Source organism: Pristis pectinata, chromosome 7, assembly GCF_009764475.1.
Source record: "Pristis pectinata isolate sPriPec2 chromosome 7, sPriPec2.1.pri, whole genome shotgun sequence".
NCBI classification, from domain to species: domain Eukaryota; kingdom Metazoa; phylum Chordata; class Chondrichthyes; order Rhinopristiformes; family Pristidae; genus Pristis; species Pristis pectinata.
This window is the reverse complement of record NC_067411.1, coordinates 20869835-20896876: the sequence shown is the minus strand read 5'-3', so window position 1 is coordinate 20896876 and position 27042 is coordinate 20869835. Positions and strand designations below refer to the sequence as shown.

Below are 27042 nucleotides of genomic sequence, written 5' to 3'. Positions count from 1 at the left end.
TCTCAGACTGGAGGCCTGTGTCTACTGGTGTGCCACAGGGGTCGATGCTGGGACCTTTGTTCTCTGTAATTTATATAAACGATTTGGATATGAATATACAAGGCATAGTTAGTAAGTTTGTGGATGACACTAAAGTAGCTGGTGTTGCAGACAGTGAAAAGATTATGAAATTTACAGGGGTATCTTGATCAGCTACATATGTGGGCTGAGGATTGGTAAAATGGCTTTCAATCCAGATAAATGTGAGGTATTGCATTTTGAGAGATCAAACCGGGGTAGGACTTATACAGTGATTGGTCAGGCCTTGGGGAGTGTTATGGAACAGAGGGACCTAAGAGTGTAAGTGCATAGTTCACTGAAATCAGCATCACAGGTAGATGGGGTGGTGAAGAAGGTGTTTGGCATGCTGGCCTTCATCAGTCAGGGCACTGAGTATAGCAGTTGGGAAGTTATGTTGCAATTATACAAGACGTTGGTGAGGGCTCACTTGGAGTATTATGTACAGTTTTGGTCACCCTGTTATAGGAAAGATGTTATTAAATGAGAAAGAGTGCAGAAAAGACGTACCAGGATGTTGCCTGGTCTTGGGGGACTAAGTTACAAGGAGAGGTTACATAGACTAGGACTTTATTTCCTGGAACATAGGAGATTGAGTGGTGACCTGATAAAGGTATGTAAGATCATGAGACATATCGGCAGGGTGAAGGCACATAGTCTTTTTCTCGGGGAGGAGGTGCTAAAAGCAGAGGGGATAGGTTTGAGATCAGAGGCAAGAGATTTAAAAGGAACATCGGGGCAGATTCTTCATGCAAAGGGTGGTGCGTATTTGGAATAAGCTGCCAGAAATAGTGGTTGAGGCGGGCACATTAGCAACATTTAAAAGCCATCTAGATAAGTACATGGATAGGAGAGATTTAGAGGGCTATGGGCCAAATGCAGGCAGATGGGACTAGCTCACTGGGAAACACAGTCAGCATGGACAAGTTGGGCCAAAGGGCCGGTTTCCACACTGTAAGACTCTATGATACTGGGAAGGCCAACATTTATTGCTGTTCCCTAACTACCCTTCAGAAGGTGATGGTGAGCTGGTTTCCTGAACCACTGTTCTTATGATGAAGGTATTTCTGAAGTATTGATGGGAAGGAAGTGCCAGGATTTGCACCCAAAAATATTCTTATTTGGGTTTATTTTTTTAGATGTAATAATCTTAAGGATTGATTGATGAAATGGATTTGGTGCAGCCTTTATATCATGATGACCTGAACCAGGCAATGCAGAATGAAGGTGATAGCCAAGGAGCCAAATGTGACAGGAGGAAAGAGTTTGTTATGCAGCCAGTAATTCAAGTCTGGAATGCGATATCAGGGGTAGTAGTGGAAGCAGATGTAATTGTTGTGTTCAAGAAGAAACTGGATAAGTATCTGAAAGAATTAGCAGAGCTATGATCAGAAGGCAACCAAGAGCCACTGGAGACATGATGGGATAAATGGATTAGTGAGCGAGGACGCATTTGGAGTATTGTGTTCGGTTCTGGTCACCCTGCTATAGGAAAGATGCCATTAAATGGAAGGAGTGCTGAGGAGATTTACGAGAATGCTGCCAGGACTCGAGGGACTGAGTTATGGAGGGAGGTTGAGCAGGTTGGGACTTCTTCATTGGAGCATAGGAGAATGAGGGGTGACCTTACAGAGGTGTATAAAATCATGAGGGGCATAGATAGGGTGAATGCGCAGTCTGTTTCCCAGGGTTGGGGAATCAACTAGAAGGCATAGGTTTAAGGTGAGAGGGGAAAGATTTAATAAGAACCTGAGGGGCAACTTTTTCCACCTAGAGGGTGGTCAGTACATGGACTAAGCTGCCAGAGGAAGTGGTTGAAGCAGGTACATTAACAACATTTAAAAAGCTACTTGGTCAGGTATGTGGATAGGAAAGGTTTAGAGGGATATGGGCCAAATCTCATTATCACCTTGGGTGATAATGAAATCACAGTTACTGATTACGTTTGACCAAGTATGATGATACAAGATGATGAGAGGCATAATTGAGTGGACAGTCAGAGACTTTTTCCCAGGGCGGCAAAGGCTAACGTGAGGGGACATAATTTTAAGGTGATTGGAGGAAGGTACAAAGGGGATGTCAGGGGTAAGTTTTTTTTTTACATAGATAGTGGTGGGTGCATGGAACGCACTGCCGGCAGAGGTTGTGGGGCCAGATACATTAGGGACACTTAAGAGACTCTTAGACACATGAATGATAGAGAATTTGGGGGGGCTATGTGGGAGGGAAGGGTTAGATAGATCTTAGAGCAAGATAAAATGCCAGCACAACATAGTGGGCCGAAGGGCCTGTACTGTGCTGTAGTGTTCTATGTTCAAATGCGGGTAAATGGGACTAGCTTAGATGGGAATCTTGGTCAGCCTGGACCAATTGGACCGAAGGGCCTGTTTTCATGCTGTGTGACTCGATGACTGCTTCCAAGTTGTAGTAATTGAGAGATTCTCTGTAATAAGCAATTGCACAAGAGACGAAAGCTGACAGATCAAAAAAAAGTTACTAAAGACCAATAAAGAAATAGGGATCCTACAAACTAAAAACTTTGAATATATTTTCATATTTCTACTGAGATCAGGAAAATCAAATTTAATCCTTCATTGGTTCAACAGCAAACATTTCATAATGTATGGTGATTTGCATTATTCAAAACTATGTCTCAGTTTGCAAAGTTTTGCTTCTTTATAGCAGTCTTTTTCCTTTGTCTTCATTTTAGCATGCATAAATTTGTATAAATATATAAACATGAATTTTGTTGACTTGATTCTTGTCAAACCTGCAATACAGTCTTGCACTGCTTACTTTCTTCAATACTTTAAATCATAACAAAATAAAGCAATGGGGAAAATATACAGGATCAGAACCTGTTACCAGTGGCAAGCCACCCAGAATTACTGACAGCCCCTATACGAAGTACAAACTTATCGTTTGGGATTTTACTCAGTGACCTAAATGGAGTGAAGCTGCACAACTTCGTACAACATAATTCCTGACATTTAGAAACATTCAGAAATTTAACAAATTAAAAATACCTTGGAAAAACAAACATTTAAAAACAATAAAAAATATTTACTGGAACTTTATTAATTCATACCCATTCAAGTTGACCCAACAATTACTTAGGTCCATTGAAGTCATTTAAGTGCATACACTCACTGTTCCTGTGTGTGGGTTCAGTGTGATTATTCCCCAATATAAGTAGAGGGAAGTGTCACAGGTGTGCCTTGTTACGCCAGTCTCCACCAGGTGTCCAATGTCAAACAGTAATTAGGAAATCACCAGCTTGCAGCACTAAGTAAGTTCAGGACTTACATGTTTTTAAGGAATTACCAATATTTCCCAGAAATCCCTGGCTAATAAATGGTGAGTCTCCACAGTTTTATTCTAAATTTTACAACTAAATTTAACAATGTCTGTAAAGACACTTCAAAACACTGAACTGTATACCTTCACGTAATAATCACCCTAATGCCGCTCATAATTATTTGAATATATACTACATTGAGTCATTAATGAATACCATGAAACATTTTATTATTATTACTAGTTTGAGAAATGCTTTAAAAATGTATGGGAGAATTTGCGTAAAGTCGGATTTTCAGAAGTCAGGTCATTTGTTACTTGGGAAGCCTCTGTATTGTAAAGTAGAGCAAATATGAACAATGTTCCAGTACAGCTCTTCTCTAATGGAATTCAATAAATCATTCACAATTGCCAGCCAATTATTTCACATGACGATACCAATTTGAATTACATTAATTACCCACGAGTACAAAACCAGTAAAGCACTCAATATTCAACACATCAATATGAACAATGCTAAGCATTCACCTGAAAGTAACTGTAAAATAATCTGGAAAAGTCCTTTTATGGCCATTTCAATATAGTATATCGATGTTTAAAGTGAGCGTAATTCTGAATTAAGGAAACAGAAAGCATTGCTTTTTCTTGTAAAAATGGCACACCGTGAAGGCAGGTTTCTCAGCTCACCACGTGTGTGATTTAAAACTATCAGTTATTAATAGTAGAAAATTTCCTTGCCAAGTACAACTGTTGTCACAGCTAACACAAATCATACTTTGCACATATTACCTGAAATTAAACATTCACGACTAAACATTGTCATTTACTAAAGTGCATTATTCTGAACCTTGAAGGATTTGTGCCTTTTATTCTTCTTGTGATCTAATAATTTGTACAATAAGGAGACATATTTGTGTGAGATTGTTTTACTTTCTTCCTGATATGGAGACCTTTGAGAGTATTGGGAAACATTATTTGGGGAAGAATTGCTGCATATCCCAGATTAGCTTAAGTGCACTTGCAGTAAGAGACTACTTTCAACGCAAACTCACCTGATGAGTTTTTTTTAAATTCATTTTTGGGATCTGAGTGGTGCTGGCTAGCATTTATTGCCCAGTGCTAATTGCCCTTGAGCAGGCAGTGTTGAGACACCTTCTTGATCCACTGCAGTCCTCCTGGTGGAAGTGCTCTGAGTTGGGCAGGGAGTTCCAGGATATGGACCCAGTGATGATGAAGGCCCAATGATGTATTTCCAAGTCAGGATAGTGTGCAGATAGGGTGGGGCACTGCAAATGGTGATGTTCCATGCATCTGCTGCCCTTGTGACTCAACCACCAAGAAAGACACGTTTGGGTGGTGCTGTTGGAGGTGCCTGGGCGAGTGAATTTTGATCATGGCACACACTTCAGCCAGTGACGTTGGTAGTGAAGGGAATGAATGTTTCAGATCGTGGCTAATTTGTTCTGGATGATATTAAGCATCTTGCACCGTTGAATCTGCATTGATGCAGACGAGTGGAGAGTATTCTATCACATTCCTGTCTTGTAGATGATGGAAAGGCTGGGGTATGACGAGATGAGTCACTTGCCGAAGGATACCCAGCCTCTGACCTGCTTATATAGCTGGTTCAATTTAATTTCTGGTCAACAGTGACTCCCAGGATATTGATGACAGGGGATTCAGTGATGATACTGCAACTGAATGAAAAGGCGGGAGGTTCGACTCTATCTCTGTGGTGCATATGTCTGAATGTGGGTAAGTATGGGCCGTTTTATTTATCTATAAATTATGAATGGAAGGCTTCAGCAAGGAATTCTAGAATAACTATTAAATAAATTCTTATGTATTTCAGATTATAGTTGCCTATTTCTTATCTCAAAGGTATGCAAAAAGATGTCAAAACTTGATAACCCAGAAAAGAACATTTCTAAGCAATTAGCATCACTGCCCTGGGTATCCCAAATAATATGTTTCCTCTCATGAGCCACATTTCATACGCCTGCTGAGAAGATAGAGGATCAAAGTCCATCACTGCCTTGTCCAAGCAATATGTGAATAAGACTTACGAAAGCTTTGAAGCCATAAACCTTGCACACACAAGAATATTGTCAGATTTATATTTATCATATTCATATTTCTGCTAATGTAGGAATATTTGTAAAGATAGCCTCTTTTTGAAGTTTGTCTTTCTGAATATCACTGTCATAAAATAAAATATTTATCCATTGTGGATTTGTGAAATACTTGTAGAATATATTAACTAGACTTGTAATCAATTATTAATTGCATAATAAATGTACAGCCATGGAGGCCACAATTATAAACTTGTCCATGTGGAATTTCTCATAATAGATTTCTAAAAAAAATATATATACCTCAGGGCACTTGTTTCAGGTCAAAGAAAGACAGGATAAAGCACTAACATTATTAACATTCAGTTAACATTCTATGGGATTAATTACATGGCTTTAACAAAAGATTTTTTTCAGGTGAAAATTCTAAGCAATTTCCCTTTTGTGATCTCTTGATCCCAATTCCAATGCTTGTTTCTTACTTTATTTTTCCTCCCAATGTGAACAGATATTCCTAGAGTCTTACAACATGGAAACATGTTCTACATTAATTCCATTTTTTAAAAAGTTCTCCCCACGTTGTCATCAACTCCCACCAGCTTCTACCACACAGCTATGTGCTAGGAGCAATTTACAGAGACCAATTAACTTTCCAATCTGCACATCTTTGGGATGTGGGAGGAAACCAGAGTGCCCAGAGGAAAACCATGTAGTCAGAGGTAGCATGTACAAAATTCATGCAACAGCACCCAAGGTCAGGACGGTAGATGCCAAGTTTGGTTCCTGTAAAATCATTGTAAGGTGCATTTTAGAAAACCAGACAAGAACTCAGGAGTTTAAACAAGGTGTAACAGTTTATTCCATACCTTCTTTCAACTTCAAACTGCAGTCAATACAAGTCACTTGACAATGTCATTAAAGATACCATGAACATAATTTCATACACTGCAGTGAAAAATTACATTTAAAGGTAAATTCACACACAAACTAATAGTATCAGTACATTGTGACTCCATTGGTCTGTATGTTTACCTTCATCTTGGTTCAAAAATTTAGTCTTGAACAGGAAAATTCTCTTACTCCTTGACGACCAGTCCTTTGCTCAGAAGGAAAGCCTTTTGGTTGGGTTCACGTCCAAGGAAATTTTTGAGCATGTCCATGCCATCTAGAGTTCCACCTGGTTTGAGAATACAGTTTCTGTACTTTGTACCGACCTATTGAAGGGAAATGGAAAGCCTTATTAATACTCCAGTGTCCTTTTCAAAATGTACTAACAATTAGGAATTATTTAATATTGTCAAGCATACCTTGGGCTACTCTCATTAACTCTTTTGAACAAAGAGGCAGAGTTATGTGGGAACGTCATTCAAAATAAATGCACCCAGAATTATATGATATACCCTCATTTAATAGTACAACACCTGCAGATAGTTTCTGTTAGCAAAAGGATATCTGGTTTTAGTAAGCCAGGAAGTTGCAAAGAAATGTCTGCTGTATTATCACGGTTGAGGGGGATGGTTCTCTTCCTATCCACTGATGACTATTGATTAATTCAACTAGTCATCAAGATATTAGACTCGTGTTGCTAAAGGGTAGGTTACTAGCTAAATATTGCAATCGATGTATCAGAGCCGTAATTCTTTTACATCTGCTTAGATGAATTGTTATTTTTGAATCAAATATTATGGTGCTACCCTGACAGAGATGATTGTAGAAGAACATCATTCATTATAAATGACAAAGTAAAAAAGCTTCAAATGAAATGTAATTCATTAACTCTCCTTACAGACATGGATGAATTGCATCATCATTTTTCAAGAAGTAGATATTCCTTGGTGGAGCTCTGAGTCAGAGAATAAGTTGTTTTGGAAGAAGGGCTATATGTTATGTGAAATGAAATTCAGCAGCTTAGAGTGAAATTATGTGCAACATAATTCTAAATCCAAACTATTGGTGTACCTTTATGTCAATTAAAGAGCGATCGTTTCCCTGTAGCTTAACCATTGCTATTTTTTGTCTCCTCTGCTTCTTGCTTTCCCTCTATTTTTTTTATATATTTTCTTGTGGCTAATTTTACAAGACGTTGACCTGAAATGTCAGACATGAATAAATTGCAAGGATCTCCAATTTTTGCTTTGAGCTAATTCCCAATTGCCCCAAGTCTAATGAATTCACAGGAGGTCATGAAAGAATCACTCAGTGATAATAGTCACCTGAGAATAAAAATGTTTAAGGGCAATCTATTATGACTTTTATCTCAATTGACAGCTTGTGGTCATCAAAGTATTGTATTTGGAAGATCATCAATGATAATAAATTGTTCCTAAATGATAAACCATTTTTGTAGATGAAGCTAACCAAATATGTGTTTCTGGAGAACACCAACACTCAAAGAAACCTTTCAAAGATTTACCACAGGATCCATTATATGATTATTTTTGAAGAGACTGTAGAACATATCCATGGAGAAAACTTCGCTGAAGAGGTATCCATAGTATTGACCATCATAGCCATCGGTCAGATGCTCAAAAATTGCAGGCATATTTGATCCTGGAAAACAAATCAAATAAATGAAGAAAGTTTCTGCTCCTTGTCAAAAGAAGTTTGTAAATATAAATGCTTTGTTGTGTCCTCCTGTTTCTTTAACAATCCAATAGTTATTCTGGGTTAAAACATTAAGGTGAGAAATGGTGTATTGGATCATCATGATTAGTTTTCATTACTACAGCTGTGGACAAAGATATTGGTTGGAAATTCTTTTCAGACTCTATCCTTTAAATTAAACCCAGGCTTAGCCAGGTTAACCATTAGAAAAGTCATTGAGAACTGACCTCTGACATTATTGCATTGAAATGACAGGCAAGGTGAATGCAGTCAGTTGGAACTGAAAAGCAAAAATACAGCAGATAATGGTAATGTGAAAACAAGAAGTGCTGGGTATGCTTAGCAGGTCAGGGGGCCTCTGTGAGGATGGAAACAGTTAAGATTAAAGGTTGTGAAAGGTTCGTCACAACTGGGAAAAGTTAACATTTAAACAAGGACAGGGGGCAGAGAGAACAAAGAGAATGTCTGTGTTAGGAAGACCAAGAGACACTGAATCACACAAGTGGTGGTGGTGCTGGCTGAGGGAGGATATTGAAGGCCAGATAACTGCAGCGGATCTGTCTAGAGGAGATACAGATGGAAGGAGATGAATGCAAATGCAGGGGAAAGCAAAAACCTACTAGAACTGTGAAACACAGAACAGTGCAAAACCCTGAAACCTGAAATAAAACGGAAGATGATGGAAATACTTAGATCAGACAGCATCTGTGGTGAATGTAAGGTTGATAACATTTCATCAACATTGAGTTCTGCTACAAACAGGGAAGTCTGATTATCTTATTTTTTAAAATAAAAAGCATTTAGTTCTTTCAGATTTGGATGTCGCTGGCAAGACCAGTATTTCTTTCTCATCAGTAATTGGCCTTGAGAAGGTACTGGTGAGTCACCTTCTCGAACAGTTGTTGAAGATACTCCACCGTCCTGTTGGGTAGGGATCTCCAGGGCTTAGACCTGTGACCGTGAAGGAACAGCAATACATTTCCAGGTCAGGATGGTGGAGAGGAACATAGAGCTGGTGGTGCTCCCATGCATCTGCTGCCTTTGTCTTTCAGCATGGTGGTGATATTATGGTGAAAAAGGCAAAAGGTCACTCAATTATTTGACTTCTTCCCTGTTTGCAAAAAAGGATTTGTACATGGAATGACCGTGTATGGACCTGGTTTCATTCTTATTCCAGGATATATAAACATCATGAAAAACATATGTATTTTCTGTCTGCACACTGTCTTGTACCTGGTGATGCAGGTATTCCGAGAATGTCTTCACATAGTTGGGCATACTCTTCAGCCGTGTTAGCAGATGACTTTGTATGGAATGACTGGTCAAGCTTACTTAAAACAATCTGACGCAAGTTTATAAGACCTGTTTGGGAGGGGGAAATAGTCTTCTTTAGATGAAAAAGCAATTGTGGAGAAAATGATACAAATGATGTGCTTTATTTAATTGTCAGAATGTCATTTTGATAAATATTCAGAGCAAAATTTTAATTTACACACAAGAAAATAGGAGGAAGAGTAGGCCATCAGACCCCTTCAAGCCTGCCCCAACGTTGAATATGATCTATGCCAGCCTCAACTCCTCTTCTATGCCATTTCTCCATAACCCAATAATCCAACTTCTACCACCCACCAGAGCAGAGAATTCCAGATTCACCAGCCTCCTAGAGAAGAAATTTCTGCATACCTCAGTTTTAAACGACCAGCCTGTTATCTCATAGCTATATCCCACCAGTGAAAACATCCAAATATCAACCTGTCAAGCCCCCTGAGGATCTTATATGTTTTAATGAAGGTCACCACTCATTCTTCTAAACTGCAAGAAATACAGGCCCAAACTGTCTGACCTCTCTATGTAGGACAACCCTGTCATTCCAAGAATTAGCCTGGTGAATCCCATTTGAAATGCCTTTTTTGTTAAGGCAAGGGGACCAAAACTGTACATAACATTCCAGGTGAGGCCTTACCAACACCCTCTACAATTGCAACAAAACCTCTCTATTTTATAAATTCCAACCCCTTCGCAATCAAGGCCTAAGTGCCATTTCCTTAATATACTTGCTGGACCTGCCTGCTAGCTTTTAGTGATTCATGCACTAGAACACCTAGGTCCCGCTGTACTTCACTCACCGATAGTCTCTCTTCATTTAGGTAATAATCTGCCTTTTGATTTCTCTTACCGAAGAGAATGACCTCATACTTCCCCACATTAAACTCCAGTTGCCATTCTTTTGCCCACTCACTCACTCATTCAATCTATTTCTCAGTGTGGAATCACTGTATCCTTATCACAATGTGCCCTTCTATCTATTTTCGTATCAGTGACATATTTGGAAACTTTACACACTATTCCTTCCTCCAGGTCATTAATATATATAGTGGACAATTGCGGGCCAAGAACTATGGTACACCGACTAGTCACCTCCTCCCAGACTGAAAGGGACTCACTTATTCCAACTCTATGAGGCAGCCAGTTTTCAATCCATTCCAGCACACTTTCTCCAATACCATGGACTTTCAACATATGCACCAGCCTCCTACGTGGCACCTTATCAAATGCCTTTTGGAAATCTAAGTAGACTACATCAGCAGTATCCCCTCTATCAGCTCTCCCTGTCACATCCTTAAGGAATTCAAACAAATTTATCAAACATGATTTACCTTTCATAAAACCATGTTGACTAGATTTACTTATGTTCAGCTTCCCTAAATGATTAGTCATTTCCTCTTTGATTTGATTAGTTGACTCCAACACCTTGCCAATAATAACTGTTAAACTAATTAGCCTGTAGGTCCCCACCTTCTACCTTTTTCCTTTTTTGAAGAAGGGAGTCACTTTGGCTGTTTTCCAATCTTCTGGTACCCTCCCAGAGTTTAGCAAATTATGAAAAATTTCAACCAATGTTATCTCTGCAGCCACTCCCTTTAAAACCCTACCAGGTAGTTCATAGGGTCCTGGCGACCTGCTTACCTTTAGTCCAGAGTTTCTCCAATACAAAATTCCCAATTACAAGGGATAAAGTAAGTTCCACCATGTTGCTTGCAATTAGGCTGTCTGAGATCTCAGGGACACTAGAAACATCTTCCACAGTGAAGACTAATGCACAAAAATTATTCAACTTACCTACCATTTCTTTGCTGTTATTTATTCACTTGTCTTCTAGAAGCCCCACCTTTACCTTAGCTACCCTCTTTCTACTTATATATCCATAGAAGCTTTTACTGTTTGTTTTTATACTACATGCAAGTTTTCTCCCAAAATTCATTTTCTCTCTTCTTATGAACTTTTTAGTCTTCCGCTGCTGGATCCCGAAAACTTACCAGTCCTCTGGTCTACCACTAGCCCTTGCCACTTTGTATATGCTAGATTTCAATTTAACATTATCCTTTAGCTCCTTTGCTAACCACGGATTGTGCCTCATTCTCATGGAATCCCTCTTTTTAATTGGGATAAACTCTTACTGAGCATTATAGACCAGTTGTTTGAATATCTGCCAATGTTCCTCTATTGACCCATCTCTTACGTTGTTTACCCAGTCGACCTTAGACAATTCCGCCCTCATACCATTATAATTGCCCTTATTTAAATTGAAAATACGGCCCTATGATGTTTATCCTCAAACTGCAGTTGGAATTGTAACATATTGTGGTCACTAACCACTCCCCCACTCCCCCCCCCCACCCCCAACCAAAGGGAATCTTTAACCACAATATTCTTTTTTAGTCCTTCCTCACTGCATAAGAGCAGATCTAAAATAGCCCATTCCCAGGTAAGTTCTGCAATGTACTTCTCTAAAAAGCATTCCCTGATGCATTCCACAAAGTCTTCTTTCATGATACCCTTACCAGTTTAGTTCATCCAATCAATATGTAAGTTAAAATCTCCCAAGACAATTGCAGTTCCCTTCAAACATGTCCTAGATATTTCCCCATTTATACTCTGACCTATTGAGAAGTCACATTTAGGGGGTCAATAGACTAATCCCTCCCATGTCCTCCTTCCCCTGCTGTTCATGATTTCAACCCAAACCAATTCCACATCACGATCAACTGCCTTTATATCATGACTCAGCGCTGCTCTAGTACCTTCCTTGACTATGATATTCAGGAATAACTTGGGGAGATAAAGTCCTGCTTCTCAGGTAACTGGGGCACCTATCCAGCCAAAACTTTACCAGGCTATTACCTAAGTGGGATTTGCAATGTTGTAGGTTGCAAAGGCAGAAGAAAAGCATTGGACGTAAATTAGACAGTGCACTAAATGCAGAAAGAGAAAAAGATAAGTTAAGGGGAAAGACTAAACAAGGGGAGATGAAACCAAAATGGTAGTTGTTGTATCCCTCACTTTTCAGAAACTTTACTTAGCTTTGAAAAAACAAAAGTTTTTAGGTGTGACCACAGCATGAAAATATGTGATAAGCCTGAATCAAGAGCGATTGTGTAAATTTTATCAATGATAAAAATTAGCCTGAGCAACATTTTAGCCAGGCAAAAGCTGCTCCTGTCAGTTAACCCATCCCCAAATGAAAAATCCCAAGAATAATTATCTTTGTTTTGATCTCATGGGTTTTATTTCCCTCCAGTTCCTAAATTATGGGGAAAAATGCAATTAAAGCTCAGAATCACCCAGACAACCTGCAGTGTCCTAGAGGATTCCCACTGCCCTACTTTCTTCACATAACACTGTATCGTTTTTTTTCCCATTTATTCTTTATCTATTTATACTTCCCTTAAAGGATAATTTCTGCCTCAGCTTATTGCTATGATAAAAATATTCCATGCTACAACATCTCTTTGCAGAAATACATTGCTTCTGTGCTCTTTTTAATTATCAGACTTAAACGTACATTCTCTCAATGCTCTCCAACCCAAGTAAATCTACTTTTCCTTTTTATCCTTCATAATTTTAAGCCCTCTGCTGAATCACATGTAATGTTTATCCTATTATGCACTTATGCCACTTACTATTGCTGAGATTAACACAAGGCAAACAACATGGAATCTCATCCCCCATCTCAGCCTCTCCAAAACTGCGAACCACACAGCTCAACTTAATAGGGATGAACTTTGAGATTCTTCATCAGAACTATTATCTTTATTACTATCAATGAAATTTTCACTAAGCAGTGCATGACTTTTCATCTTGAGCAATATCTTAGCCATTTATGTTTATAGGAAAGAAACTGAGGTCATTGTATCCTCTTTAGCCACAGGTGAGGTTCCAGATTGAGAACAGCCAATGTTGTTTTTTTGTTTAAGGGTAACAGGGACAAATCAGATTATAATAGGCCTGTGAACCTTACATCAGTGGCAGGGAAATTATTGAAATTTTTTAGGGACAGGATTCACTCACATTTATTAGGGAAAGTCAGCATGGCTTTGTGCAGGGGAGATCCTGCCTCACAAATTTGATGGAGTTATTTGAGGATGTGACAAAGATGAATGTTGAGGTAGGGCAGTGAATGTTGTCTACATGAACTTAAGTAAAATATTTGACAAGGTGGGTTGGTCCAGAAGTTTAAGTCACACGGGATCCACAGTGAGTTGGTAAATTAGATACAAAATTGGTTTGGGTCATAGAAGACAGGGGGTAGTGGTTGAGGAATGTTTCTCTGACTGGAGGCCTGTGACTAGTGGGGCTCTGCATGCATCAGCGCTGGGATCTTTGTTGTTTCTGATATATATCTATAAATAATATGGATGAAAATGTAGGTGGTCTGATTAGTAAGTTTGCAGACAACATGAAAATTGGTGAAGTTGTGGATGGTGAAGAAGTTTGTCAAAGGATATAGTAGGATATAGATCAGTTGTAAATTTGGGCGGAGAAATGACCGATGGATTTTAATCTGGATAAATGCGAGGTGCTGCATTTTGGGAAGTCAAATATAAGACTAAAGTAAATGGCAGGTGCCTTAGCAGCATTGATGTACAGAGGGATTTTGGGATGCAAATCCATTGCTCCCTGAAAGTAGCAACACAAGTAGTCAGGGCGGTAAAGGCAGCGTACAGAATGCTAGCCCTCATCGGTTGGGGCATTGAGAATAAAAGTCGGGAATACTGCAGCTGTATAAATCTATAGTTAGGCCACATTTGGAGTATTGTGTGCAGTTGTAGTCGCCGCATTACAGGAAGGATGTGGAGGCTTTGGAGAGGGTGCAGAAGAGGTTCACCAGGATGTTGCTTGGATTAGCGGGTATGTGTTATAAGTAGAGGTTGGACAAACTTGGACTGTTTTCTCTTGAGTATTGGAGGCTGAGGGGTAATCTGATAAAAGTATATAAAATTATGAGAGCCGTGTAAAGAGTAGAGTTTTTCTCACAGAATAGATTTAAGGTAAGAGAGGGAAAGTTTAAAGGAGATTAGTGAGGTAAATTTTTGACACAGCGTCGTAGGTGCATTTAACATGCTGCCAGGGAAGGTGACAGAAATGGATAGAAGTGCATCTTAAACGTTACTAAAGAGGCATTTAGACAGATAGATGAACAGGCAGGGAATAGAGGGATACAGACCATATACAGGCAGATGGAATTAACTAGATAGGCATCATAGTCAGCACAGGGCGTGTTCCTGTGCCGTACTGATCTATTTTCTTAAGGAGATGTCTGTTTAGTCTATTAGGTCAGTGTCTCCTCCTAAGCAGCACAAAACTACCATTGTTGACCTTGTACTGGTCTCTTAAAACACAGAACATAGAACAGTGCAGCACAGGAACAGGCCCTTTGGCCCACGATGTTGTGCCGAACTAATTAAACTAGTAATTAAATACCTAACTAAACTGATTCCTTCTGCCCACACAATGTCAATATCCCTCTATTCTCTGCACATTCATGTGCCTATCTTAGAGCCTCTTAAAACACCTCTATTGTATTTGTCTCCACCACCGCCCCTGGCAATGAATTCTAGGCACCCACTGCTCTCTGTGTGAAAAAAAAACTTGCCTTGCACATCTCCTGTGAACTTAACCCCTCTCACCTTAAACACATACCTTCTAGTATACGACATTTCGACACTGAGGAAAAAGATACCAGCTGTCGACTCTATCTATACCTCTCATAATCTTATAAACTTTTATCAGGTCTTTCCTCAGCCTCCGCCGCTCCAGAGAAAACAACCCAAGTTTGTCCAACCTCTCCTTATAACACATACCCTCTAATCCAGGCAGCATCCTGGTAAACCTCTTCTGCACCCTCTCCAAAGCCTCCACATCCTTCCTGTAATGGGGCGACCAGAATTGAATGCAATACTCCAGATACAGCCTAACCAGCGTTTTATGATATTTTATCACCATCAAGAATCAAATTCAAATTTCTGCCACAGTAGGAATAGTTCTAATATTTTAAATTGCAAACTTTATGTTTTATTTCAACTACTCTTTTGGCAAAAATATCCCAGGTATTGGTAAAAATAGTACAAAGGACCTCTTCATGGAAAAATTTATTTTTGACTAGGCGATTCATTACTTTTCTGTAATGAACTGTAGTCTTTATACTTTAAGAACTATATTTCACATGTTAAAATCTAATAGCCTGAATATAATTTGTAAAACTGCATAACTATTACAACCACTCATACAAAACTGTTGTTTAATGAGTTCATTATTCAACTGTAATAACTCATACTGAAAATATCAAAGGCACCCTGCTGTATGCCTGCACTGAAATTAAAATGCGCAACATTCAGCTCAACCAGACAATCAATATAGAAAGATGCATTCAGTATGCAAGCAATTTAGATCCCACTGCTTCAAAGACTCGATATTTCTAAAGCAATTTTGCTGGAATCTCTGAATTAACTCTGAAAAACAGAACGCCAGGATTTAGATGCTTGTCAATGAAAAGGCTTGTGGCAAGTAAAAGGTACAATTTGAAAAATAATTATTGACTTTATAAATCTAAACACGAGATAGAATCTATGTCTAGTGATTCTTCCTTTCTGCAGGAAAAGCAGCACCTCTGTTCATCCTCCTCGACCTTGCTGAATTAGAACATGGGAACAGGAGTAGTACCTTTTGTCCCTTGAATCCATTCCAACATTCAATAATATCACTGCTGAACTGAGACCTAACACCATAGACTCACCTATTCCCCATATCCCTTAATATCTTATGCCCGCAAAATTTTCAAGTTTAAAGTTAACAACTGAAGTGGAGAGCAGAACAGAACAGAATTTAACCTTTCTACAGCACAAAAAGATAAGTTATGAACAATCACCTTTTTCACAATACAGTCTGAGACACTGAAGCAGTGCTTAACAAGACCAGAGGTGGCAGTGCACAATGGTGGTAGAATATGGCCACATCTCTGTGAGCTGTAATGAATTATATTTAGTATAATCACAAAAATAAATGAAACAGGAAATTAGAATAATAGTCTTTACAGGGAATGTAGGATCCCCTCTCTCAGTGCTGATGAGGCAGATAGTTAATTGAAAATGAGTAACATTGAAGGGTGAGGATAAGAGTGGGATGGAACCAAATGAGACTTCGGCTAAATCAAAATGGACTGAGTGACCTGGAACATTCAATGATTCTGTTCTATGTGATCCAAAGGAAAAGCAAAAGGAACAAAAAAAAAGGCCCAGTTGGTTCAACTCAAGTTAATTATTAAACAGCCTTTTCCATAGTGGTTAAATAAACAACAAACTGGTAGAGGTACATAAAATTTCTCTCCAACTAAAAAAAATGGCAGGACAATCTCTACTTTCAGATAGGTGAAAGGAGAACATCAAGACATAATCTCAAAATAATACTGGTTGGAAGACATCTTCTAAAACTACAGCACACAATGTAGCACTAATTTATAGTTTGCCATATAAAATTATTAATATGAAACTCTTTAGTGAAATGCCATGAATGCATTATTTAGTTCTACCAGTCAATGTGACATACAATTATGTTAACTTAAATAAAATCATTCTCTATAACTTTAAAAATAATGATGACTATTTTTAATCACAGAGATTCAACCTAGCTCTCTTTGCTGGCAACTGGAATTTAACGCACAGCCATTGATATTTCTCCATTTGAAAGTGATTTGTTGAGGATACTGCCGTAGCTCCAATTGAGTTCCTTTCCTCAATCTGTGCATCGATCACAATGCTCAACTGCCTCCCGACAGATGGAAGGGTGCAAGAAGGATGGAGGATGATTAAAGAGAGAAGATCTGATATTCAGTTTATTGTTTAATTTACTGGGTCTTCCCTATAAAATGTCATAAGCACTTGCTTAAATGCACACTCCTCCAAAAGGTGCCAGTTTCAGTTGCCATTTTAGAACATAGAACATTACAGCACAGTATAGACCCTTTGGCCCACAACGTTGTGCTGACATTTTATCCTGCTCTAATATCTATCTAACCCTTCCCTCCCACATAGCCCTCCGTTTTAGGGGATGGTTCTGAATTTCAACAAATTGCTAACAGTTCTTGTGGACATACATATGGTAACAAACTAACCATCTAAGTCAAAGATTGTTAACGATTGTATTTTTCGTGATTTTCTTCCCTGTTCCAATCCTAGGAACAAAGCATGTCTTTCTGGGAAGGTTAGAATTTTGGGGCATATTGTCTACTGACCTGACATCAACCAAGTCAACATACACTTAGAATGGTACCTGGATCAGGCTCAGTCACACCTCATCTCTTCAACAACTTTCACATCACACTGCTTTTTAGATTATATTGTCTGACTATACATTTCCTTATCTACATTTTTAATTTACAGAGAACTTATATAAACCATCTGGCATTGTTGTACACTGCTCTGAAATTGTTAATGCATGTGGGAGCAGAGTATAAGTTGGGTATACACTATACTCTCTTGCACATGGCTCAGATTTACAGTCAATCTTAAATGTTGAAGCTTAACTCAAAAAATAGGCTGGCTGATTGTGGTGGTTGACAGGGAGGTTTTGAACTTCAATGCATCCGTGGCCGAACAACCTTAGAATCTACCTGTAGGTCAGATACTGGTGCATTTCAGTGAGTCCCTGAAGAGGAGATCTGGATACATCCAAATCCAGCTTTGCACTGGAGACAACTGTCATATGAATGATGATCCCATACATTTGAAGCCTCTGGCCTTGTACATAAAGGTAAATGGCAAGTAAGTGCTTCAGTTATTTTTACTTTATGTTTTTAATTTGAGTATTTAATGCCTTTTAATTAAATTTATTTTACTATAAATTTCAAAATTAGTTCTTACTTTTCAAATTATTTAAATCTATTATTTTGTTAAAAAGGTCATTAAATAAAAAGGACATAAAAAAAAACTGTTCAAAATCCTTCGACAGTAATGAACTATGAAGGGACGTTCCAGGGAACGGTCTTTACTATGCCTTGTATGACAACCATCGGGAGTGGAAGGTTAGCTTGCTTGGCTCTTTATCTCCAGCAAAAGTGGGCAGGGACCATAGGCAACAAGCTCTTTGTTGCCTCCACCTATCACCTCCAGCCTCTGTTGCTATTTTCACTCTTCCCTTCTTCATGTGCCTATTACCCCTCCTTACCTGGATCCACCTATCGCTTGCCAACGCTTGCTCCACCCCTTCCCTTCACCTCTTTATACTGCTACATCCTCTCTTTCTTTCAGTATAGATGATGGGTCTCAACCTGAAACGTTAACTGTCCATTTCCCTCCACAGGTGCTGCTTGAGCCACTGAGTTCCTCCAGCAGTTTGTTTCTTGCACCAAGTTTCAAGCCAGGTCCAGTTAGAGAAAAGTGAATTGAGACTCCTGCTCTTTATGTCTTCACCACTGTTCTGGGCTTGCTCCCATCTGCCTCCACCTCAACTAGGCCAGAAAGTAAGATGAGGAAATAAGATCTATCAAAGCTTATCGGAACTGACTTCAGCTTATATTTTCAAGGAAGTGAATAGCCCAGATGACATTAAGTTTTAAAATATCTAGCAGAATTTCCCAAGACCAGAGTAATCTCAAGGGTGAGACTTCAATAATTATGGGGAAGGATGTTCTTGCAAAATCTGGGGAAGAACACTATTGTTCTTTTCATTTATTTTCAGTTTTCACAAAGGGTCACATACTGGCTAATTGATATATTTGTGGCACTCTCTTCCAAATTGACACGTCATGAGAGGAAAGGTTTTCAAAATTCCTTACTGAAGGGTGAATCATGATTTTTTTCCAGTTAAACAACTGTTGCACAATGTTTACGAAAGGTTGACATCAGAACAACTTAGTTATTCCCAATGGCTGTGCATTCCTTAAAGTTACTTAATGGAGCTCTTTATGGATTTATTCAAATCGGTTTCATAATGCTTTACGACTTTGGGAATTATAGACAATTAAACCTGTACCTCAAAAAGAAATTATTTTTAAGAAGTCAAAGTATTGTAACTTTCAGTTAAGTAATAGCTTAATAATACCACCTTTATTTTAAGGTTTGCAGAGGGTTTGGTAATCAGCATTTGGTTCAGGTTTTCTGCAGAGATCTACTTTATTGGGTATTCTTGCTATGAACAGAGGTATTTACAGTATTATCCAGCATTTTTCCAATGTTGGTGCCTATGCCTTGGAGCTGGATGGTGTGGATTCAGCCTGTATTATCAAGGATTGAGTATATAACTTTAATCAATGTCGGTGAAGAAACAGAGGTGAAGTGAACTAATGTGCTTAAATTTAATATTTCACCCAAATATACTACCTTTGTTATTACTTGAAAAACTTTCCCCCTCAAAAAAACTGACAAAAACTGATTAATCATTCATCGCATAATTACTTGTGGGTATTGCTGGTGCAGAGTACCTGATACATTTGCAGTTTTATTGTCATTGCATTTTGTAAACTACATACAAACTAATTTGTCACTATGTGAATAAAATACATTACAACGTTTTGAACTTCCAAATTAATTGCTAAACACTTGCTATCCAGAGGATAGCCTGAATGCAAGAGCCATTTCTCACCTGTTTTTCTTGCCAATTATCTTTCCTACCACCCTTTCCTGATTGGAGTGACTCCTCACTGCAGACATTGATTACTTCCTCCCCCAGCCAGTAATCTGTCTTGATCCTGCTCTGACACTAACCGGTGTTTCCCCAGAAGTTGACATCCAACAGCAAACAACATGGCAGGCATTATAATGTGATGAACAGTAGTGGCAAATTCATTTGTTACGTCATTTCTACTGCATTCTATATATCAACCGACTCAACGCTGATTCAAGATCAAATACTAGACTTTCCTTATTTGTAGCACTCAATAAATAACCTCCTGGGCCTATCAGGATTTGATAATGGAACACAGAACAGAAAAGCACAGGAACATCCCCTTCAGCCCACGATGTCTGTGCTAACCGTGATGCCAATTTAAACTGCACATTTGCATGCACGTGGTCTATATCCCTCAATTCCCTGCCTGTTCATGTGCCTGTCTAAATGCCTCTTAGGTGTTGCTATTGTATCTCCTTCTACCACCTCCCACGGTAGTGCCTTTTAAGAACCTACCACTCTCCGTATAAAAAAATTGCCATGGAAATCTCCTTTAAACTTTCTCCCTCTCACCTTAAAGCTATTCCCATTCTGGGAAAAAGATTCTGACTATCTACCCCATCTATGCCTCTCAGAATTTTATAATAGATAAACAAAAATTCAGAGCTTGTGTTGTTTTCTCATAACCACTTCTCCACAGAGAGAAGAAATTGGTTATTTCAATATTTTACTTCCCTCCCCACCCCTCAGTTGCTAGTTTCCTGTTCTCATGAAGTCATAAATGCCTAATCTCATCCACCTAAGCAGAGGACAATGCAAATCCAACCTTGCCGCCAATCAACATACACAAATTTGTACCTTTCCATCAAAAGGTTGCTTGAAACAATCCTGGTTAGTTTTATCACCCCAGCCCAACTGACCTTTCCCAGTGCTACAATTACCTAACTCACTTCAGCTGAAGTTTGAACTGAGATTCCAAGCTCTGCAAAGCTTGGAACCGTAACACCAGGTGCAAGAACCCATTGAGACAAAAATGTTCTTAGAGAGTGAAATTCATCCATCTTAAAATCCCAAGGTAAAGGCCTGACCAGCTATTTGAGGACATCATTTGCCACAGTACAATTTCACAGATACTTAACCAGTTAATCTTATGCTGTTGTAACACATTACCTAGAGTATAGGAACATTAACCCAGATTATAATTTACAAACCATGAAAAACATTGGTGAAAACTATAAAATAGCCTGTAAAAGCTGTTGGATTTCACAAGTTTCACAAATGCCTCTCATTAATACTTTTCATCCACTCCCATTGGCTGCCTGGCCACTTTGTTTCAGATGTCCAAAGATGTAGATCAGTCCTTGAGTGCAACCTATCATGGAAAATAAATGTACTCTTTTCCATATCCTGAGAAATGATTTTTTAAAAGCTGTCCTTTATCACATTGGAATCAAGTACAGTAACTGCTCTGAAAAGCATTTTAACACTGTTGAGAAATACATTTGAACTTCGTGTGATTTACTTCTTACCAGTATTGGCTAGTCTCGATTGAATAAGTTTTTCAAGTAAATCATCTGGAATAGAACTCCCATTTTTATAATGGTGTGACATTCTCTTCAGTGGTTCCTTTTCCCAAACCCAGTTTTCCAACATCTGGGAAGGAGCCTCCACAAAATCTGTCTCCACATTACTTCCACTGAACATGGCAAAATCAGCCTGCAAAATAAAATGACTCATCACTCTACAAAAATATGTTACCTGCATATACAATATACAATTTATAGAACACCACTTAAATCTGAAGTGATACAAACATAAAAGTTGGCAAATATTCAGCAGGTGAGGCAGCATCTATGGATAGAAAGGTTATCGGCCCAAAATATTAACTCCATTTCTCTCTCTCCACAAATCCCACCAGAACTGCTGAATATCCCCAGCATTTGCTGTTTTATTTCAGATTTTTAGCATCAGTATTTTTTTGCTTCTTGATTCATCTAAAAGGACACTTTTTTAAAAAAACAAACAAAGCCACCAAGCAAGCTTTGGAACAATGAAACCAGAAACCCAACAGATAATCATGCAGTTTATACTTGGGCTGAACTTCTCCATTACACAATGATGATTTTATTGTTCAGTTTATTTTATTGTGGTAGGTAAAATTATAGTTTTGCACTCTCTGCTAATCTACTCAGAGTTCTTCATTTTATATTCTGTTCCCATTTTGAAGGGATATTATTCCTACAGGTTGAAATACTGAAGAGATATTGTTTTAAAACATGTCTTCAATCACAGGATGTGAGCCAGGGTTGGCCGGGTCAGCAGTTACTTCCCATTCCTCATTGCTATTTCAGAGGTTGGTTATGAGTTGACCACATTAGTGAGTCTGGAGTCACATGCAGGACAGGCTGGATAAAAGGTGTAAAGTGTGTACCTGGGCACAGATCTGATGCATTACATGACCAAATTCATGGAAGTAGGTCTCAACTTCCTCATGTCGGAGGAGTGAGGGAGCATCATTGGTTGGTTTGGTAAAATTTGCTACCATTGCTGAAACTGCCATCTGTCTGGTTCCATCAGACAGTAGACATCCGGGCTGGAGATCAATACAAGCCGCATGTCCATACTTCCCATCCCTGCAGTGGAAGGTCAAAACAGCAAATGACTTCTTAATTCTAATCATACAACAACAACAACAAGATCAAATCAGAACAGAGGTAACCGGTTAGCACAAAATGACTAATGTGCACTTCTACATCATTACTGTGAAATAAATATCTAAAAACAACTTGCTACTTAACATTATACAGTGCCTTTTATTATATATACTATCTATGACATTTTACGGAAGTGTAATTGTCTTCATTGTACACAACAATCATATTTAATGTAGAATAAATGATATTGCAATCAAGAGTCATGTCTGGCAAAACTCTTTTGCATTTTTAACTGCAGTAGACACATTGATTATTGGATTTACTATTACAAACTTTCATAAATCACGTAATTAGCATTTTCCTAATTTTACCCCTCTGATTACATCAAGCAGCATTAATCCTAAATGTGATAACAAACATCATTTAACTGAAATCAAAATATTGAACTGATTAACTCTGGAGCAAAGGAAGCATTTTTATAATTTCTACATTGAGCATATAAGATCATTTTGATCATGCTGGTATTGTTGATGTCAATTATTTGAATTTGAAATCTTATTTTAAATTTATAATGAAAGAGAGCAGGCCATTTGGCCCATGAGATCAATGCCAGCTCTTGGGGAGAAATCCCATTAATCCCATCCCCCCTCTCCTATTTCCCTGTAGCCCGTAACTTATTCTCCCTCATATGCAACATTAATTCCCCTTTATTCTTTTTGCCAATTAATCTACCAGTGCAACTTTGGGATGTGGGAGGAAACCCAGATGGTTAAAGAGAGAATGTGCAAACTTCACAGACAGCACCCAAGGTCAGGATCAAAACTGGGTCTCTGGAGTGACAAGGCAGCAGCAGTAACTGCTGTACCACTGTGCTGCCCAATCCAAGTGACATGAGACTCCCAATGTACTGCAGCACAGAAGAGTAATGAGATTCTTAGTCTGTGATGTCCTGCCATAGCCATTCTGAGAGGAAGAGCTACAAGGATAATCCTACGTGCCACCCACAACGAAGCTGCCTCAAATTCTCATGTCAATTCCCACTGTTTGCTTTCTGGCATTGCAACAGGTCCTAAAAATATCTTCCAGATATCTATTTTCAAGAGCAAAATTATCACAGAAAATTTATGACACAGGAGGAGACCATTCTGCCCATCAGGTCCATGTCAATCAAAAGAGCTCTCCTACTTAACCCCATGTTCCACCTCTTGGTCCACAGATGGTAGAAAATTGGAGCAGGAGTGGGCCATTCAGCCCCTCTGACCTGCTCCACCATTCAACATGGTCATAGCTGATAAGCCCATCCACTTGGCCTATCCCTTGATCCATTTTGCATTAAGAAATGCACCTTGAATATATTTAATGACTTGGCCTCCACTGACTTCTGTGGCAGAGAATTCCATAGGTTCACCATCCTCTGGGTGAAGAAATTTCTCCTGATCTTGGTTTGAAATGCTTTGACCCATATCCTAAAGCAGTGACCCCTGGTTCTAGACTCTCTAGGCTTCAGGAACAGCTTCCCTGCATCTAGTCTGTTTGGTTCTTAGAATTTCAAATGCTTCAATGAGATCCCCTCTCATTATTTTATAATGTACCCCAATTGAAACAATCTCATCCTTCATCTTTGCCACAATTTCCCAGTCCCGAAAACATATTTATAGAAAAGATGTTATTAAACTAGAAGGAATGCAGAAAAGATTTACCAGGATGCTGCCTGGACTTGCGACCTGAGTTACAAGGAGCGGTTGCATAGACTAGGACTTTATTCCCTGGAACATAGGAGATTGAGGGGCAACCTGATAGAGGTATATAAGATCACGAGGCGCACAGACAGGGTGAAAGCACATAGTCTTTTTCCTGGGTGGGGGGGGGGGTGCTAAAGACAAGAGGCATAGGTTTAAGATCAGAGGCAAGAGATTTAAAAGGGACATCAGGGCAGCTTCTTTACACAAAGGGTGGTGTGTATTTAGAATGAGCTGCCAGAAAGTGATTGAGGTGGGCATAAGTACATGGATCAGAGGGGTTTAGATGTCTATGGGCCATACATGGGCAAATGGGACTAGCTCACTGGGCAACAGTCAGCATGGACGAGTTGGGCTGAAGGGCCTGTTTCCATGCTGTATGACTCTATGACTCAATATTTATAAATCTCCTCTGCACACTCACACCTTTTGTGTAGTGTTGTGATGAGAACTATATGCTATATTTGATCTGTGGCCTATCTTTTTTTGTATCCAGTTCTAGCCTAAGCTCCAAGCTCTTACATTCTCTGCCTTGGCTAATAAAGGACGGCAGCCAGTATGTACGTTTAACCAACACATTGACCTGTGCTGTTACATTTGAGGATCTGCAGACATACAATCCAAGAATCCTTTGATACTCCACACTATTCATGTATCCTCTCACTTACTGTATAATCCTTGCCTTGATGCACCTCCCCATATGCAATTTTATATACTTTAGTGGACTAACTTCCACTTGCTGATTGCTGAAGCTCCTCTGCAAACTCACCAGTATAATCACATTATTCCCATAGTGTGGTGACCACAAATGCACACAATATTCCAGCTGCGGCCCAGTCAATGTTTTGCAGAGTTGTACCATAACCTCCCTGTTCTTATATTCTTAATGGTCAACATGGACAGAGTGGGCTACAGGACCTACTTCTGTGCTGCATCACATTTGAGGTCCTGTTTCTTAATTTCTTTCCTCACGTGGCAGATGATAAGATTTCAATATGTCAAAAGACTGTTGATTGGCATACCTTGGATAGAGGTCGAGGTAAAACTGCCCCAGGACATTCCCTGTCGCACTATCCTGGACAGAGTACACAGTTACATCATCATGCCAGGTATGAGTGCACTTCAACTGGTTGAAAGACAGTCCCAGCAACTCCTGATAGATATTCATTAATGTTGTGGTCACCACTTCCATAGGGAAGAACTCCTTCAAGTAATTGTGATTAACAGAATATTTGATTTTCTCAATCTGTGTCATATAATAATGCATATCCCATGCATTTATTGTGTTATCGTACGTGAATCCTCGCTCTGCACATTCTTTCTTCTTTAAATCTAAAATGAAACTTCTTTCCTCTTCACCTAAAGGTTTCAATTTCCGGTATAATTGATCTGAAGAGTAAAAGGAAGGTAATGAAATAGAAGTTTGATCTCAGTCCACAATTTATGTTGCACTTTAACCATTTTTCACCAAGAATAAATTTCACAGTTTGACATCATGAGACAGAAGCATTGCATAATGGGAGTATTTATCAGAAATTCTGCGAAGATCAGCGGGCTAAGTTCATGATTGATGCCATTTCCTCCCCTACTAAAATCAATGGATAGAAGTCGTGCACACTGCAAAACAGATGTGTGGATTGCTGTATCTGATTTGCCAGTACATGTTCCTGTTTTGTAAAAATTCTTCAGGGCAAGACAAATGCTGCACATTCCTGTGCCTGAAACACACAGGAATGTACAAAAATAGCCCACTGCAGTCTCAGTGTCTAGGAAATATTATATTCTGCAAAACCTCTTGCACTGCTCAAACTCCCCCCAGCCCCCTCAGGTGCTCACCGAGCTCCTACATTCAGGAACACAATCAGTTTTCAATAAATTCACAGACCACATAGTTAAATCTCACCTTTCTTTTCACACACTTCTCTGAATCTGACAATATGTCCATGCTATGTCAAATTTTGAGCTATGGTGTGCAATACTGACAGTTCACTGAATGCCTCAAATTTCAATCATGCTTAGATCCCTTCACAGTCTCATCCATCCTGGCTGTGCTTTCAGGTTCTCTCCCTTTCAGACTTTTACTGGCATTTATACACATGTTGCTCCACCAGTGCTGCCTGTGCCTTCGGATACCCACGCCCTTTGTGAGAATCTTCCATAAAGCTGTCTGACCCTTGTGCCTTCTTATTCTCCTTGTGCAGTACCCTAGTTAAAATATACCTTGTGACCAAGATTTTGGTGACATTTCCTCTTTTGCTGTGACTATGCCTTTTCAATGTATCATGGGACATTTTCCCACAGTAATGCACTTCAGGAATTTTTCATACAATCACTAAATGTAGTTATTGTTGCTAAAGCATTTATTACCAGTGAGGAAATGCAAGTTATTGGTGCTTAACACTCTTTTCCTGGAGGGTTGTAGAGCCTAGATCGGTTAAAACTCATATAATCCAACATCCGCGGGACATAGGTGGTGCTGGACTGGCAGACAATTGCATCTCACTCCTATTAAAACCCCAGCACACTTTTGATTGACATTTTAGTAGGTGTTATAAAGTAGTAAAGGGAGAGTGGGATTTGGGATCCATCGAGTTTAAAGGGAGCATAGATATTAGCACCCAGTGAGTTTAAAGGGAGCGCGGGAATTGGGACCCAGGGAGTTTAAAGGGAGCAGGGGAA

At 39.1% G+C, this 27042-nt stretch overlaps 1 protein-coding gene across 5 annotated transcripts in view; it reads right to left on the bottom strand.

Annotated features, from left to right (window-relative positions):
- Positions 1–6264: 6264 nt before the first annotated feature.
- The window catches only part of LOC127572370 (neurolysin, mitochondrial-like), a 41185-nt gene continuing 20407 nt past the window's right edge, over positions 6265–27042 (bottom strand). For 3 of the 5 annotated variants that reach the window (XM_052019547.1, XM_052019551.1, XM_052019549.1), the window contains exons 9-14: positions 25386–25752; positions 22402–22603; positions 21500–21686; positions 9264–9392; positions 7840–7976; positions 6286–6640 (exon numbers count right to left, since the gene is read on the bottom strand). In XM_052019547.1, the coding sequence (XP_051875507.1) occupies positions 6503–6640; positions 7840–7976; positions 9264–9392; positions 21500–21686; positions 22402–22603; positions 25386–25752 (1160 nt within the window). In that variant the 3' untranslated portion in view covers positions 6286–6502. Of the gene's footprint in view, positions 6641–7839; positions 7977–9263; positions 9393–21499; positions 21687–22401; positions 22604–25385; positions 25753–27042 lie in introns of all 5 variants that reach the window. The other 2 variants (XM_052019550.1, XM_052019552.1) reach the window with 2 other exon arrangements.